This window comes from Hemibagrus wyckioides, linkage group LG12 (genome assembly GCF_019097595.1).
Source record: "Hemibagrus wyckioides isolate EC202008001 linkage group LG12, SWU_Hwy_1.0, whole genome shotgun sequence".
Classification (NCBI taxonomy): Eukaryota; Metazoa; Chordata; class Actinopteri; order Siluriformes; family Bagridae; genus Hemibagrus; species Hemibagrus wyckioides.
In genome coordinates, this window is record NC_080721.1 from 8,081,050 (window position 1) to 8,096,966 (window position 15,917).

At 38.3% G+C, this 15,917-nt stretch overlaps 1 protein-coding gene across 1 annotated transcript in view; it reads right to left on the reverse strand.

Moving 5' to 3' along the window:
- Nucleotides 1-2,819, reverse strand: part of tspan13b (tetraspanin 13b) — a 7,429-nt gene extending 4,610 nt beyond the window's left edge. Inside the window, exons 1-3 of the mRNA XM_058404413.1 lie at nucleotides 2,577-2,819; nucleotides 600-767; nucleotides 83-163 (exon numbers count right to left, since the gene is read on the reverse strand). Coding sequence (XP_058260396.1) covers nucleotides 83-163; nucleotides 600-767; nucleotides 2,577-2,639 — 312 coding nt within the window. The 5' untranslated portion in view covers nucleotides 2,640-2,819. The remainder of the gene's footprint in view (nucleotides 1-82; nucleotides 164-599; nucleotides 768-2,576) is intronic.
- Between the last annotated feature and the right edge of the window lie 13,098 nt (nucleotides 2,820-15,917).

The following is a 15,917-nucleotide window of genomic DNA, read 5'->3' on the forward strand; positions in this document are numbered from 1 at the left end:
ACTGCAAAATTAATTAGCATGAGAGGCGATTTGTTTTCTGGGTTTAGGAAATGTTATGTGTTATGATCTGATCAGACATCACCTGCTGCTCTTTGTTAATAGCCAGGCACGCACTGGACACAGAGAACTGGACCACAAACACCAGGAACAGGATAATCATGTACTAATAATCATGGATTAAGGAGGAATAGATGAATAAAAACAGAGCATGATGAATATTTGACTTTCACGAAGTATCTGTTTCTGGGCTGCTGAGCATGCAGTGGACAGCTCTGCTACGAAGCGTAAATGGACACCGACAGCATCTTATTGCGTGCTCATGGAAAATAAAGAGGAACAAACAATGGCTAGAAATGAGCGAGGACAGTTGAGCCTTAAACAATGAAGATGCATATTTGATTACAAAGCTGACATTTTAAAAAGAATAAAAGTCAGTTCATGTATTAATGCATGTTTATGAATATATATATATATATATATAGCGTCCCAAAAAAGTATGGCAGCCAGACTCAAACATCTTTTCAACACATCTCTTAGGCAAAGTCTCTTCCAGGGACTTTTTGTTAAGGGAACAGGCATGTTTCACGGCAAAAGGATACAAAAAAGAGAAGAACTTGGTGATGCTTTATGGCGCCAATGAGTCCGGCCAAAGCGACGAGGAAGAGAAAGACCCCAATTCCGATGATGCCTCCTACCACCTGGAAACTCGAGACCAGGCCAAACCACTTTCCCCAGGCAGCGATGCCGATCATCAACATGCTCACCATCTGCAGGAGGACGGACAAGACAGAGAGAGACAGCAGTCACACAGTGAGTCAGCGAGGACAAAAACACCAATATAACAATTAAAACTATTCAGTTTCTAGAATAATATAATGCAAATAGAGTTAAGGTGACATTTTAGAACAGTTAAACCAGTTTAATTAACTTTTATTCAAATGTTACATCCATAGACAACTACTACAGGGCCAGTTTAAACTGATTTGACGTCATCTTCAGCAACATGGTTATGGTTGAAGTAGATCTAAAACCATTTCATAATGTAGAAATCCACAAAGCCAGTGTCTTAAAGGAAATGAAATGCCTTGATGTGATTCTGCATCTTTACATATTTCCTTTCGATAAACATCACCCACATTATTTCACTCCTATGAAAGCGCCTGTCACAAAAGGAATAACCTTTATTTTCTCCACCAAGTGATGGTTGGTAAAGGAAATGGTATGCAGGATGATGGGCAGAAAAATTTGTGAATGAATAGTTTGCTGCTAAAGAGCTGCTACTGCAGAGCAAGACATGCTCCCGTGGGCGGGACATCGACTTTGAGCAGATTTAATTGGGCGAGGACAAAACTAGTACAGGATGAGTCAACAAAAAAGATTTCATTGTTTCCTTGGAAGTGACAATCTTCCCGTGAGCAAATGAATACGAGAAGGTCCTCCAGAATACACGATGTTGTTGGTGCCATAATGTTAAAGGACGGATATAAAAAGCTCTGAAACATGTGATAAGCAGCTTGTCATAAACATGAGAAAGTGATGTAATGGGTTCAACAGGACAAACAATGTAACGACACAAGTTTGTTTTTATTTTGAGAATAGAAATGTGTATAAAAAAACAAAACAAAAATCACATACATAAAGATGAAGGTCAAAAACACGACATGACTCAATGAAACTGAAAAGAAACATCGGCTTTGCTAAATATTGCCAAAAGTTATGGGATGTCTGTCTTTACATGCACATGAATGTAATATAGAGTTGACCGGCCCGTTGCAGCTAAAACAGCTTTCCACAAGGTTTAGGAGTGTTTTTGACCATTCCTCTAGAAGTGGATTTGTGAGGTCAGGCACTGATGTTGGACGAGAAGGTCTGTCTCGCAGTCTCCGCTCTAATTCATCCCAAAGGTGTTCTATCAGGTTGAGGTCAGGACTCTGTGAAGTTCCTCCACACCAAACTCTCTCATCCATGTCTTTATGGACCTTGCTTTGGTCACTGGTGTACAGTCATGTTGGAACAGGAAGCGGTCATCATCAAACTGTTCCCACAAAGCATGAAATTGTCCAAAATGTCTTGGTATGCTGAAGCATTAAGAGTTCCTTTCACTGGAACTAAGGGGCCGAGCACAACCCCTGAATTCAGTGATCTGGAGGAGTGTCCCAAAACTTTTGGTAATGTAGTGTATATCCGCCGGTCGCCATGGTTACAGCCGGAAAACAGCGCGCGAGGACGTAATAATTTTATGCTCAAATGAAATCTCATACACACATTTCATACGACTTAGTGTCTTTTAACACCGAACAGCCTTAATTTCCTGTTTTGTTTTATTTCTTATTCTTCCCTCTCAGTGCCAGACAGTGGAGACAGGCACCGTGAAACCAAAAACCGCTGATTAGCATCGGAAATTATCTTGAATAATTCATATTGTTTGGACAGCGGGATATTATTTACCAACGATCCTGCCTGAAAACTTTACGAAAGATATTTTATATATATATATATATATATCTGGGTATATATATAAATCCCCAGAGGTGAGAAAATCGTCTCCATATGGTTGTTTCCCGTTTGCTACTCACCACATAGAGGATGTTGAGGGCGCAGAGGGAATTCTTGGAGCAGGTGAATCCAGCGCAGGCCATCTCAGCGATGATTTCCTCTCAAAAACACCAAAAGAGCCCAAACACCTAGGCACAATTACATAAATTACAACCAAAAGCCTCCAGTGAAGCGAATAAGTGACAGCTGCAGCCAGTGGAGCAGGTGGATGGATGAATAAAACGCAGCTGACTGCAAAATGCTGTACAAGCAGACGAATGACTGGGGTTGCCAGATCCTCGAAATAAGCTGCAAAAGCTTTGTGTGTGCACCTCAAGTCCTGATGGTCACCTAAACATCTGATTGGGGCTCAGCTGGTGTGTTAAAATTGGGAGACAATGTTAAATTGTTAAATGCACTTATCTAGCAGTTAAGTACACAGCTCCTGATGCAAAGAATTTAGACATTTTTGCTTCTTTTTTCCTGCTGAAGCATCAACGGTGTAATTGGTAAAACTGGTAGACTGTCTTTGCCCATTTATTACTCGACTAAATTTGTCCACAAACTAATTTCCTTATTGTTTATGTTATTAACAAAGGCATGCTTACCATGTAGTATTAGAAGCAGTAACTTTTGATAATTATTATTTTTTTTTGCATGTGCACCACACATACAGAACAGAAAATATTGAGGCCAAAGTAAAGATAAAAGATAATTATTTGTTTCATTTGTTATCATTTCAACTTATAATTCGTGAAAAAGCAAAGGGCATGGCACAAAAATATATCAATTCAGGATATACATTTTAAATGTATAAATTTACTATATGTCATTTTAGTTATCTGTACACTATACACTGTATACACAAACTAATGACTGATCAACAAGGTAGGATGCTTTGATTTTGTTTTTGCTCTTACTTTATATGTTAATAATGTTTCTTCTATTTCTTAAGTAAAAGTACAATAACATGACCAGGAACATGGTGGAATAATTTCTTAGCATATATAGTATTATATATTCAACTCTCTTGTGCTATAGCAAAAATAGACTGTGTATACGCTGATCAGGTATAACATTATGAGTAGTGAGAGGTGATGTGAATAACTGATGATCTCCTCATCATGGCACCTGTTAGTGGGTGGGATATATTAGGCAGCAAGTGAACATTTTGTCCTCAAAGTTGATGTGTTAGAAGCAGGAAAAATGGGCAGGTGTAAGGATTTGAGCGAGTTTGATGAAGGGCCAAATTGTGATGGCGGATAGACCACTGGATCAGAGCATCTCCAAAACTGCAGCGCTGGTGGGGGGTTCCCGGTCTGCAGTGGTCAGTATCTATCAAAAGTGGTCCAAGGAAGGAACAGTGGCGACAGGTTCATGGGCGGCCAAGGCTCATCGATGACTGTGGGGAGCGAAGGCTGGCCCGTGTGATCTGATCCAACAGACAAGCTACTGTTGCTCAAATTGCTGAAGAAGTTAATGCTGGTTCTGATAGAAAGGTGTCAGAATACACAGTGCATGATGGGTCAGGGCTGTTTTGGCAGCAAAAGGGGGACCAACACAATATTAGACAGGTGGTCATATTTCTTATGCCTGGTCGGTGTATACACTCACTGAGCACTTTATTAGGAATACATCATCCATTCAATTACCTACTAAACCAATTGTGTGTCAACAGTAAAATGCAAAAAAATCACTCAGATACAGTCCATCAGGAAGTGGGAAAAACATGGCTCAAGTGGTTAAGGCTCTGGGTTGTTGACCGGAAGACCAGGGGTTCAAGCCCCAGCACCGCCAAGTTGCCACTGTTGGGCCCTTGAGCAAGGCCCTTAACCCTCTCTGCTCCAGGGGCGCTGTATCATGGCTGACCCTGCGCTCTGACCCCAACCTCCAAGGATGGGATATGCGAAGAAAGAATTTCACTGTGCTGTAATGTATATGTGACAAATAAAGGCCATTTCATTTCATTTCATAAACAGTGCCATGATCGTTGGAGCCAGATGAGCTGGTTTGAGTATTTCTACTGATGATCTAGGATTTTTCACACACACACACAGCAGAAACAAACAAAAAAGAAAACATGCAGCAGAAAAAGAAAGAGAGAGGTCGAAGCTGGGAAGGCCCTTCCCAGTATTAGTACAGTATTCCTAATAAAGCTCCCAGTGAGTGTGACAAACAAATCTGTACATAACTTAACTACACAGAAGGGTTTTCCACCAACATGGCCACCCTGTTTGGAGGAGGCCGCGCATGTCGAAGCTGATTGGTCAGTTTAATTCGTATGACGTTGTCAGTTGCTCTCATTGCTAAGCATCCACAGTGAGAGGCATCTCTGCGGTGCAGGACTGCTGTTATATATAGCTGATGCTACGAGGCTATATATATAACATCAGTGTGGAATTATATCACATATGCAGCCTTATGATTGAACAAACTCTTTAGATGATCATAAAGTGTTGATTAATTTTCTGTAACATCAGCTACTAGGTTTATATGAATGTACTCTTTTTAGTTTCTATAGTAACAGTGTACTGAGACTTCCACATAAAGTCTATCCACATATACATTAAAAAGTGAGGAGATATTTCTTTAGCAATTTTGGAAGGAGTCTCCGGTGTCAGCACTTTGTAACAGTCACGCATGTGACAGTTTTACACCGGTAATGCTGCTATAACATTACATATAACAGGAACTACCAAAGGTTTTGGGACACCCCTCCAAATTCAGGTGGTGTTTGACCCCCTTTAGTTCCAGTGAAAGGAACTCTTAATGCTTCAGCTTCATACCAAGACATTTTGGACAATTTCATGCTCACAACTTTGTGGGAACAGTTTGGGGATGACCCCTTCCTGTTCCAACATGACTGCACACCAGTGCACAAAGCAAGGTCCATAAAGACATGGATGAGAGAGTTTGGTGTGGAGGAACTTCACAGAGTCCTGACCTCAACCCAACAGAACACTTTTGGTATTAATTAGAGTGGAGACTGCGAGCCAGGCCAAAACTGGGACGCCTTTACATGAACATGAAGGTAATATGGAGTTGGACCACCCTTTGCAGCTATAACAGCTTCAACTCTTCTAGGAAGGCTTTCCTCAAGGATTAGGAGTGTGTTTCAGGATTCATTTCTCTAGACACACATTTGTGAGGTCAGGCACTGATGTTGGACGAGAAGGCCTGGCTCACAGTCTCCGCTCCAATTCATCACAAAGGTAAGGTCAGTCAAGTTCCTCCACACCAAACTCACTCATCCATGTCTTTATGGACCTTGCTTTGTGCAGTCATGTTGGAACAGGAAGGGGTCATCCCCAAACTGTTCCCACAAAGTTGGGAGCATGAAATTGTCCAAAAAATGTTTTGGTATGAAGCTGAAGCATTAAGAGTTCCTTTCACTGGAACTAAGGGGCCGAGCCGAACCCCTGAAAAACAACACCTGAATTCACTGATTTGGAAGGGTGTCCCAAATATAGTGTATTTTGGCAATATAGTGTATGTCTTGTGGACATTCCACAACATTATCTGTGAATATAAATAAAATAGTATTGGCTGGTATAAGAAGTAAAAACACGCTAACTCTACTTCAAATTGGTTGTGATTACACCACCACATTGTTGACTATTTTCTGAAGTGTTTAATTTCCTTACTTGTATTGCCAAAATAATATCCTCTTAAGTGAAACCCTCATATGCTGTCGTATTGGTTACATGTGCTAATAAAGAATCTTCTACATGGCTTCAGTCACCTACTAATGTCAGAAAGATCATAAATTCATATTTGTGTCACCGTGTATTCTTCACTCTCACCACTAGAGGGCAGTGTTTCACCATCATTTATCCACTACTCAGCATGGGTGGCCTCAAAAATTCATATCCCTCAAATGGCTTCTCAGAGCATTGTTCTGGATCGCTGTGTTTCTGAAAATAATTGCTAAATGGAGCGATAGTCTCTGTGCTCATGTTTCCCCAGGCGCAATGGGGAGAAATTAGGATCCTGAGAAAATGGGGTCCAAATGAAGAAAAAGAACAGGCCTAAGATAAAGGGTATAAAAAACATCGATAACATGAGATGAGTTTCTGTGATATTTACATGGCCTTAATGGGACTGTGTTTGTATTCCCAGATTATAAAAATGGCCTAGTTTATTTCCTAACAGTTTTCAAGGAAACGAGGCAAAATAAGGTCCAATCACACTGATGAACAGCCAGTTGAAAGTTCAGTGTGGAACTGAATTTGTGGGATTTATACTCACAGCCTTCAGAAAGTCACTGAGGCACCAGGGACACGGTCAAACGAATTGCTACCTCTGACATGCAGAACAAAACATCCATGGAGTAGAATCTGATCTGATCCAGCTTCTCCTCCCAAAACTCAGCCCAAATGTCCATAATGTAGAGTTTGGGGGAAGTGGTAGTTTTGTGGATTGGAAGGTTGTGAGTTTGATTCCCAGGTCCACCAAACTGCCACTGCTGGGCCCCTGAGCAAGGCTCTCAATCAAGGCTCTCAATTTCTCAGATGTATAAAATGAGATAAGTTGCTCTGGATAAGAGTGTCTGCCAAATGCTAGAAATGTAATGCAATATAAGTTTGTTTTCAGGCTGGATAAGTAATGTTTGATTGTTTTGTGTGGTTCCCAGCAGTTCATTTTCTTCCTCACCCGGCTGCCAGATGCCAGAAAGCGACAGAGTCTGACCTGACCTGAGCACAGACCCTTAACTGTGGAGCTATAAATAACAACAGACTAGAGATGTTTTAAATGACTAGGTATATGTCACACTGGTCTCTTCTCTATGCTCAGTCTTAAAATAAGTGACCAGATATATTACACCATGAATAATTTCTTAAAACTTTCAAAACATTCCTTTTATATAAATACATGGTCTCTTTTTAGAGCACTGTACTGTTTTTACCCAAACCACAAAATTATAAAACCAGAATCTGCTGGTGGCTGACACAGCATGTAGCAACGATGTTTCTGCTGTTCTGAGCAAGGCAGACTATGAATAACAATAGCACCATGTTTTCCAGACCCCAAGAACCCACTTCACACAAGCAGGCCACCTTCTGTAGAATTTTAAGGAGAAAGCGATTCATTGTCAGTCTTGTTGTGCCCTTCTCCTGTCCTACTGTACCGCTCCTCGCCTTTTATCTAGCCCTGCCATGTCTCACACCCCTCACCGTGACTCTATATCCGACTCTATTTTTGTCATCTCACTTCCACTTCTAATTATTTTCGCCGCTAATACGCGTCTCCTGTGCATTATTCTCCCAATTAGCAATGTGAGAGAGATCAAAGGTTGATGCGTTGCTTAGCTGGCACTTACACTCACTATATGCAGCTAAATGATAGGCTTATCTGATGCTTGTAAAAAATCCCCAGTGCAACTTTAGTGCATTATATTATTGTTTATACCACAGCACTGTTAATTTATGAGATGTGATAGCTCAGGAGGTGTTGATTTATTTTCTAGCTCAGCTGCAAAGCAGATCACAGGTTCATATTATATAAGTGCTTGTTTTAAGTTTTCCTCATCATCTTTCATTACATCCTCCCTGGTATCATAGCAATCAACCCCCTTTTGAGTGACCAACGATTTGAAGAAAGGAAGAAGATATATTTTTATATATAAGCAGCTGATTTGCTCATCTTACTAGATGTTTTGTAATGTGTCATGATGGAGCACTGCCCCATTTAGACTCATTACCGCTCCCAGTGGTCAAAAATAGGAACGGCAACAATCGCTTTAAGAGGTCCACTGGGGCAGGAATTACTCTGCCCTGTGCTCAGGAGGAAAATAGTGCATGGGGTGGATAATGATAGGATTGTTAGGGTGGACTTGCTTAAAAAATACTCCATGGCCACTATATTGTATAGATTTACACAAAAAAAGGCAAATTAAAGAACTTCCTTCATGATTAATAACGCTCTACCTTATCTTATCTTATCTTATCTTATCTTATCTTATCTTATCTTATCTTATCTTATCTTATCTTATCTTATCTTATCTATTCTTTTTCTTTTCTTTTCTTTTCTTTTCCTAAATTGTAAGAGTGCCTGTGATGAAACTTTCTCTTTAGTAAGATAAAGTACTATATTACACCAAAACCTATGGTCATGAGCTGCTGCTGCTGGTTTTACTTTTATCTATTTAATCAAACTACACTAGTCTAAAATGTAGGCCTTATTCACCCTTAGGAGCGAAGAAGATATATATCCATTTTTCATCCTATTTTGTTTGATGCTGCTGTGTTTTTCTGTTAAGAGCTTCCACACCCACTGAAACATTTATTGTTAAAAGGTCCTAGATATTATTTACTCTTATTCCTGCAAGACGTTGCATCAGACTGGCGCTCAAGAAAAAATAAAATAAAAATAAATAAATAAAAATAAAAAGAGGAAAGGGACAGAGGACTGGTTACTTCAGTAAAGTAAATACAAAAGTTTGTACAGCGAAACAGAATATCTCATTATAAGGACTGTGTTACAATAATTTTCAGAATAATTTCTGTTAGAGCTTTTTACATTATATATATATATATATATATATATATATATATATTTATGTAATAATGTATAATATATAATAATATAATATAAATATATATTATATTATTATCTATTTTATATTTATTATATATTATTTTAGAAAAGGAAATACAGGACATGTTAATATTAACCATAAAAATGTATAAAATAATATGGAATAAATATAATATATATAATAATATTCCAGAAAACAAAAGAATGTAGAATTTAACACTGAGGCTTAAACTGTAACAAAAAACCCTTTTATTGAAATTTTTTTCTGGCAGCATTTCCTCTCTGCTCTCTTTTCTTTAACCTCTCACACATCATAAATAGAAATATCTTGGGTCAGAGAAAAGTGCGAGGGAACTCAGACTCGTGAAAGAGCCTTTAACTTGCCTTTTAGGGCTGATAAGATTAGCAACGTCTCTCTCACAAAGTGAAATTTCCCCAGAGAATTTTTTAAGAGCCTTTTAAAATTTACAAATTGCATGAATTATAGGTCCAAGATGAGATTTATTTCTGAAACAGACTCCATCCTAAGATCAGAATCCCTTAAAATGTTAAAAGGAAAATGGAGCAGTGTGTAATGATTCAGCTGCATAGTGACTACCTGGTGCACTTAGTCCAAGTCTGAGTGATGATCTAGTGTGCGTAGCAAGCTCGTTGTCCCATTACTGCTGCTGGAGCAGAGAATAACTATTTCAGTGTGATCTCATCTTGGACTCTCCTGGGTATTGTGTTCTTTTTTAATGTCATGGTGCATTATCACTCTCAGCCTCGGCTCCTGCGAGAATGTTTGCTCATTTATGTCACTGTTTTTAAAACTTGTTAACGCTTCTGGGAGAGAACATTGTTCATTTACAATGTAGAGCAGAGTGTGCGGCTCTAAAAGGGTTCCTCTGCCTGCTAAAGCAGCATTTTTAAGCCGGCGAGAGCCTGACTAATGGCTGAAAGTTGACAGTTGAAGAGTTAGATGGGATAGATGAGATAGTGTAGGCTTTTTTGTAATATGTAATATACGCTATAAATGTGAAGAAACAGGCTTTACTAGACATTTGTACAAGGTATAACGAAGCAGGACTCAATCATATGTGTTTGCCTATGATAACCGCACTCAAGGTCAAGTTGTCAAGTCCTGAAATCTCTTGTTGAAGTGCTGACAAACGATTACCATCAAGCACCGGCCAGCCATAATCCGTAGCTCTGCTCTCTCCATTTTTTTTAGCTAATCTCTGCCTTGTTGAGCTGCATTATCCTCATATTCAGACCAGTATGGATTTACCGATATTTTTTTTTGCACAACATGCTCTGCTTGCCAGTGCTAATTAGCACTTTTAGCACACTAACCACCGAGCAGCTCCCTAGGGAAACTGTGGAACTATAATGTCACTGACCTTGGACTTGCTTAAATGTCTACTCGGCACTGATTGATAGATCGCTGGGAGTTACAGAGGATTAAAAAAAAAGAGCTAATCTCGATGCGTGGGTAATTAAAAAGGCTCTTAATGCAGTGGCACGCTGCCCAGTGAAGGACGCTGGGTAAGCGACACGAATGTCAATCACCACGTATAGAGGAAAGCTCAAAGTCAAGGTAAACTTAAATTAAAGAATAAGAAAATCAGCTCATTAGCTAATTAGGTAAGTTGTTCAACATGGCCATAATTACAGATACACTATACTGGCAAATGTTTTGGGACACCCCTCTAAATCAGTGAATTCTATAGAGCACCTTTGGGATGAATTGGGATGAAGTGGAGACTGTGAGCCAGGCCAAAACTGGGAACTAGCAACTCTTCTGGGAAGGTGTTCCACAAGGTTTAGGAGTGTGTTCATGGGAATTTTTGACCATTCCTCTAGAAGTGCATTTGTGAGATCAGGCACTGATGTTGGACGAGAAGGTCTGGCTCACAGTCTCCACTCTAATTCATCCCAAAGGTGTTCTATCAGGTTGAGGTCAGGACTCTGTGAAGTTCCTCCACACCAAACTCACTCATCCATGTCTTTATGGACCTTGTGTGCAGTCATGTTGGAACAGGAAGGGGTCATCCCCAAACTGTTCCCACAAAGTTGGGAGCATGAAATTGTCCAAAATGTCTTGGTATGAAGCTGAAGCATTAAGAGTTCCTTTCACTGGAACTAGGGGGCAAAGCCCAACCCCTCAATGATTTGGAGAGGTGTCCCAAAACTTTTGCCAGTATAGTGTAGCTAAGGCAGGATTGTCAGTCCGTTGTCTGCACTATGCATGTTTGTTTCAAAGTAGCAGCAGTGTGACATTGTGGATCAGCCAGAGGCAGATGCCACAACGAAAAGGTCGGAGTTGACTGATGACATAAGACAGTCACTCTCAGCCCTTGACCCAAATGTTAGATTCCATGAAGGCACATGCTGGAAAAATGATGCACCATAGAGAAACGTCAAAGGACCTCCTGAAGGCATCCTGGGGCGAGGAACGTTTGAGTGCCACAACAGTGTATGAAACTGATACTAATTACTCCGAACCATCGTCATGCAATGAAAGGGATACAACAGTTTTTTAATAAGCTACTGTCAGGATTATAATAAACAAATAAAATAAATTTCAATAAATTAAAATTTTATTTGTCGCATACATGATCATACACAGTACGACAACAATGTATAAAAGAAATCAAGATTTTAAAAAATAAAATGCAAAATAGAATAATAAGAATATTAAGGAAAGTCCCTTCCTTAGTAGAAACTGAACGTATATGTTTTCTTTTTCTGTTCTTTTTTCACTACAGAAAAACTGAGAATAGAACCGAAACAGAAAATAAGCATATAACAGAAGTCTGTGGGTGAAACATGACATGAAATGGTGTGCTGTTTTTGGAAAAGCTGCCAAACTACCTAACTAGTTTTTCCTACACAAGCAGCATGCCCCAAAGTGTTTATTCTTTATCCATGCACAGATTGGTTTAATGATGCTTTTAAATTGCTTTCATTTTGTGAATCAAATGAACTGAATACGTATCACCGAGTTACTACAGAAAGAAAAATCTAATACACCTCCTAAAAGTCCTCACCAGAATTCCCCACCTTGTAAATCTTGCACTGGAATTTTCCTTCAGAAAATTCTAAATAAACCTATATTTAAAACTAAGAGTCCCGTGTCAGTTGTTTCTATTAGAAATGAATATGTATCAGAGCGTGTGAATTAATCTAAGCCTTTGCCTTCCCTCCAGCACTATCGTCTTGCTGTTCGAGACAATTAATCAACATCTTCTGAATCAAGTGGAGAATTCAGCTTGTGCTGTGGGATTCATGAATTATTCATCCAAGTCTGTTTAGAATAGAAATTAATCTGTAACTTTTCCTTTTGGAGACTGGAGACATCTTCAGTAGAACTAATTACGGTCATTTGTTACTAACGCTAAATTTTGAGACTTCCTTTTTTTTTATTGTATTGCTTCACTCATGGAAAATTGGATAATTCTCCATTAGAGCAGACTTTCTCATGTGTCAAATCCTAAGCCCTTTATTTAGTATGTAATAAGTGTAATTTTGAATTGGCGTTATATATATATGCACATATTTTAATTCCTCTCAGTTCCAGGGTTCCCGGTTCGATCCTGAGATATAGGGTTACAGGGTTATTTCGCATGTTCTCCTCCGCACAGGTAGGTGGACTGGCTACTGGCTTCTAGGTGTGAATATATGAATAGTTTAAAGGATTATCGATGCCTCAATTACTGCCCTTAGATTTCTATTATAAGAAAGTCCATGGAAATGTGCCACAGATTGGGGTAGATAAAGATTAGATGGAAATAAAAAGGCTTCTGATTTAAAACTTGTACATGCATTAACTCTTAGAGGGTTTTTTTAGGGTTCGGTCTTGTGTGAAACTCAACGTTCTTTTTCTTTTTCCAAGAACAGAGGCCAGATTCTTGTTTATGCAATTTCATGATGATTTTCATTAATAATATGTGCTGCATTGAAACCTTACAGATTCAGCCTCCCTGGTTTGGGTTTTCTGTCTGTCCGTGTTCATTTCCTCTAGGTTCTCTGGTTTTCTTCTCAGCTTCCAAAAACATGCTGGTTGGACGTACTGGATACATGAAATTGCTCCTAGAGAAATTTGTATGAATGAGTGTGGCATCCCATTCAGGATGTGCTCATTTCTCGTGCCTAGTGTTCCTGAGGAAAGCTCCAGATTCACGGCTGCCATGAATGACCAGAGGGAAGAGACTCCTAAAGATGTATTAATATTCTTAATTCTGGGTTGTTTTATGAAGCTCCAGGGGCCTGGAGGAACGTTGTGTCAATTCAATGTGTGCTATATATGGTTGAAATGACAATCTTGCCTTGAATATATTATTGAATATATTGAATATAATATTTAATTTTCATGACTAAAATAAAAATGTTGCTTAGGTGCCAAGTGCAAGATACAAAAAAAAAAAAAGTTCCATCCAGCATCTAAGAGAAAACCTGGAACCTTTCCTTTTTCAAGGCACCCTTGAGGAACCTTATTTTTTTTCCCCCTCGGTGTATTTGATGTAATCTTCAATCCCATACTGTAGTCAAATTCCAGCCTGTAAAGACCTGCACACATACACATACAACTTTAATGAACGTGATCAGCATTTGATGTCAAAACGCAAAGATCTTGATTTTTTTTTTTTGTGGATCATTACAATGACTGACAATCTCAAGTCCTCAGAACCTGCAGTGCACAGCTCCACCTTTTCCACCTTCTCTCCATCATTACAGGTTTGAGTCAGAAATCAGAGCCCAGTGGTGCAGCGCTGTAGACCCCAGGCATGAGCGCTGATCAAAAAATGTAGCCGGAGTATCTGGTTTCACTCAGCGTTTCACTTCTTTGCTCTCACTGTGTGTGTGTGTGTGGGGGGGCATTACCGTTACTTGCTCTTTGTGATCATTCCCACATCATTAGTGTGTCTGTGTAATTGTTTTTGTTTCTCACTGAACACATGATGCCTGTGGGGCTGCAACAGAATCAAACCTTGAACAAATTAATGATCACATTTCTATGGCCCTCTTCACCGTTGCCTCATGGAGGAGAACCAAGCAGTCAAGGAGACTGAAATCAGATGCCTGCTTCTTCCCAAAAACTTCAGCATTAGGCCACCGTGGAGGCACGCACCTAATGTAAATAATGTAAGAAATAAAACATTAGAGTGAGTGCTGTTATAGAAAAAAATAATCAACAAAGAATTGGATTTACTGTTAACACTGCAAAGCTTACTATTTTTTAACATCAGAATGCAATTTTAATTTTTTTTATTTTTATAATATTGCTTTATTTTATTCCTTTATCACAGCAATTTGCCAATAAATACTATTTATTTATTTAAAAATGTTTACAAGAATTAAAAGTACTAATAATGTGTTGTCACATTACCTTTTATTTATTTATTTAAATAATTAATTAAAAATGTTTACAAGAATTAAAAGTACTAATAATGTTGTCACATTACCTTTTATATATTTATTTATTTAAAAATGTTTACAAGAACTAAAAGTACTAATAATGTTGACACATTTCCTTTTTTATATTTATTTAAAAATGTTTACAAGAATTAAAAGTACTAATAATGTTGTCACATTACCTTTTATTTATTTATTTATTTATTTATTTATTTATTTAAAAATGTTTACAAGAATTAAAAGTACTAATAATGTTGTCACATTACCTTTTATTTATTTAATTATTTATTTAAAAATGTTTACAAGAACTCAAAGTACTAATAATGTTGTCAAATTACCTTTTCTTTCTTTCTTTCTTTCTTTCTTTCTTTCTTTCTTTCTTTCTTTCTTTCTTTCTTTCTTTCTTTCTTTCTTTCTTTCTTTCTTTACTTACGTACTTATTTAAAAAATGATAAGTATTTAAAACCCAGGAGGTAAATGTTCAATATCTTGAATATTTATAATTTAAGATCTCTATTTAAAAGTAAGATCCATTTTGTGATGTTGACCATGTGACCTGCTCTGTACAAAAGGTCAGATGTTCCTCATGTCTAATCTCTTCTACTGAATCATGTGTTTCGGTTACACTCTGATAGATTTGGTCTAAAATGGATCATAAGGTGTTATCCAAGCTTGAGGAGTCCACATCAGCTCGAGTGCACACTCTTTTGTCATTGAAGCACAAAGGACAAGAGGACAAACCGAACACTAAGAAACTCTGATGCAATAATCATCTCATATCAATATTTCAAAGTTTTGACTTTTCACTTTAGATTGTTGTCAGTAATAGACGCTGTAATGAAAACCGTTGTATCGATTTGGAAAGAACCGCAAAATAGAAGCATTTTCGAGTGCTCTCAGACTTTTGGATTCAGTCAAACCAGTATTATCAAACCGGAATTGTGATGTTATACAAGACTTATATTTTGGGCAGAAAGTATGAGTGCAAAACTCACAAGTTAAGTTTCTGCTAAAATGTATTTTTTTTGTGATGTTCCTTATGTAATGCTTTCTGACTCTGGTTCATCTTGTCCTTCTAGTTTCAAGTACATGTACACACACACACACTCAGAAACCTGGGTGGCTGCAAGTCAAACAGCCTCTGGCAAGTTTGGAATAAAAATGTGTACACTCCCTAAGGTACTATTTTTTCCCCCTTATCAGGCTATTGGTTATAAAATATATAGAAGCAAAGAAAATGCAAGCATGTTAAGAATGCAAGGAAGAAGGAAGTGAGTTAAAATGATTAGATATGGGCATGTAGTCTGTGCTGACCTTGAAACTACAAAAAGAGAAAAGAGAAAGAGTAAGAAGCAGAAAAGGATAGAGGGAGAGAGAGAGAGAGAGAGAGAGAGAGAGAAAGGTGCGAAGGTAAAGAGCTAAGCAGGTGTGACAGCTCTGAAAGCTTT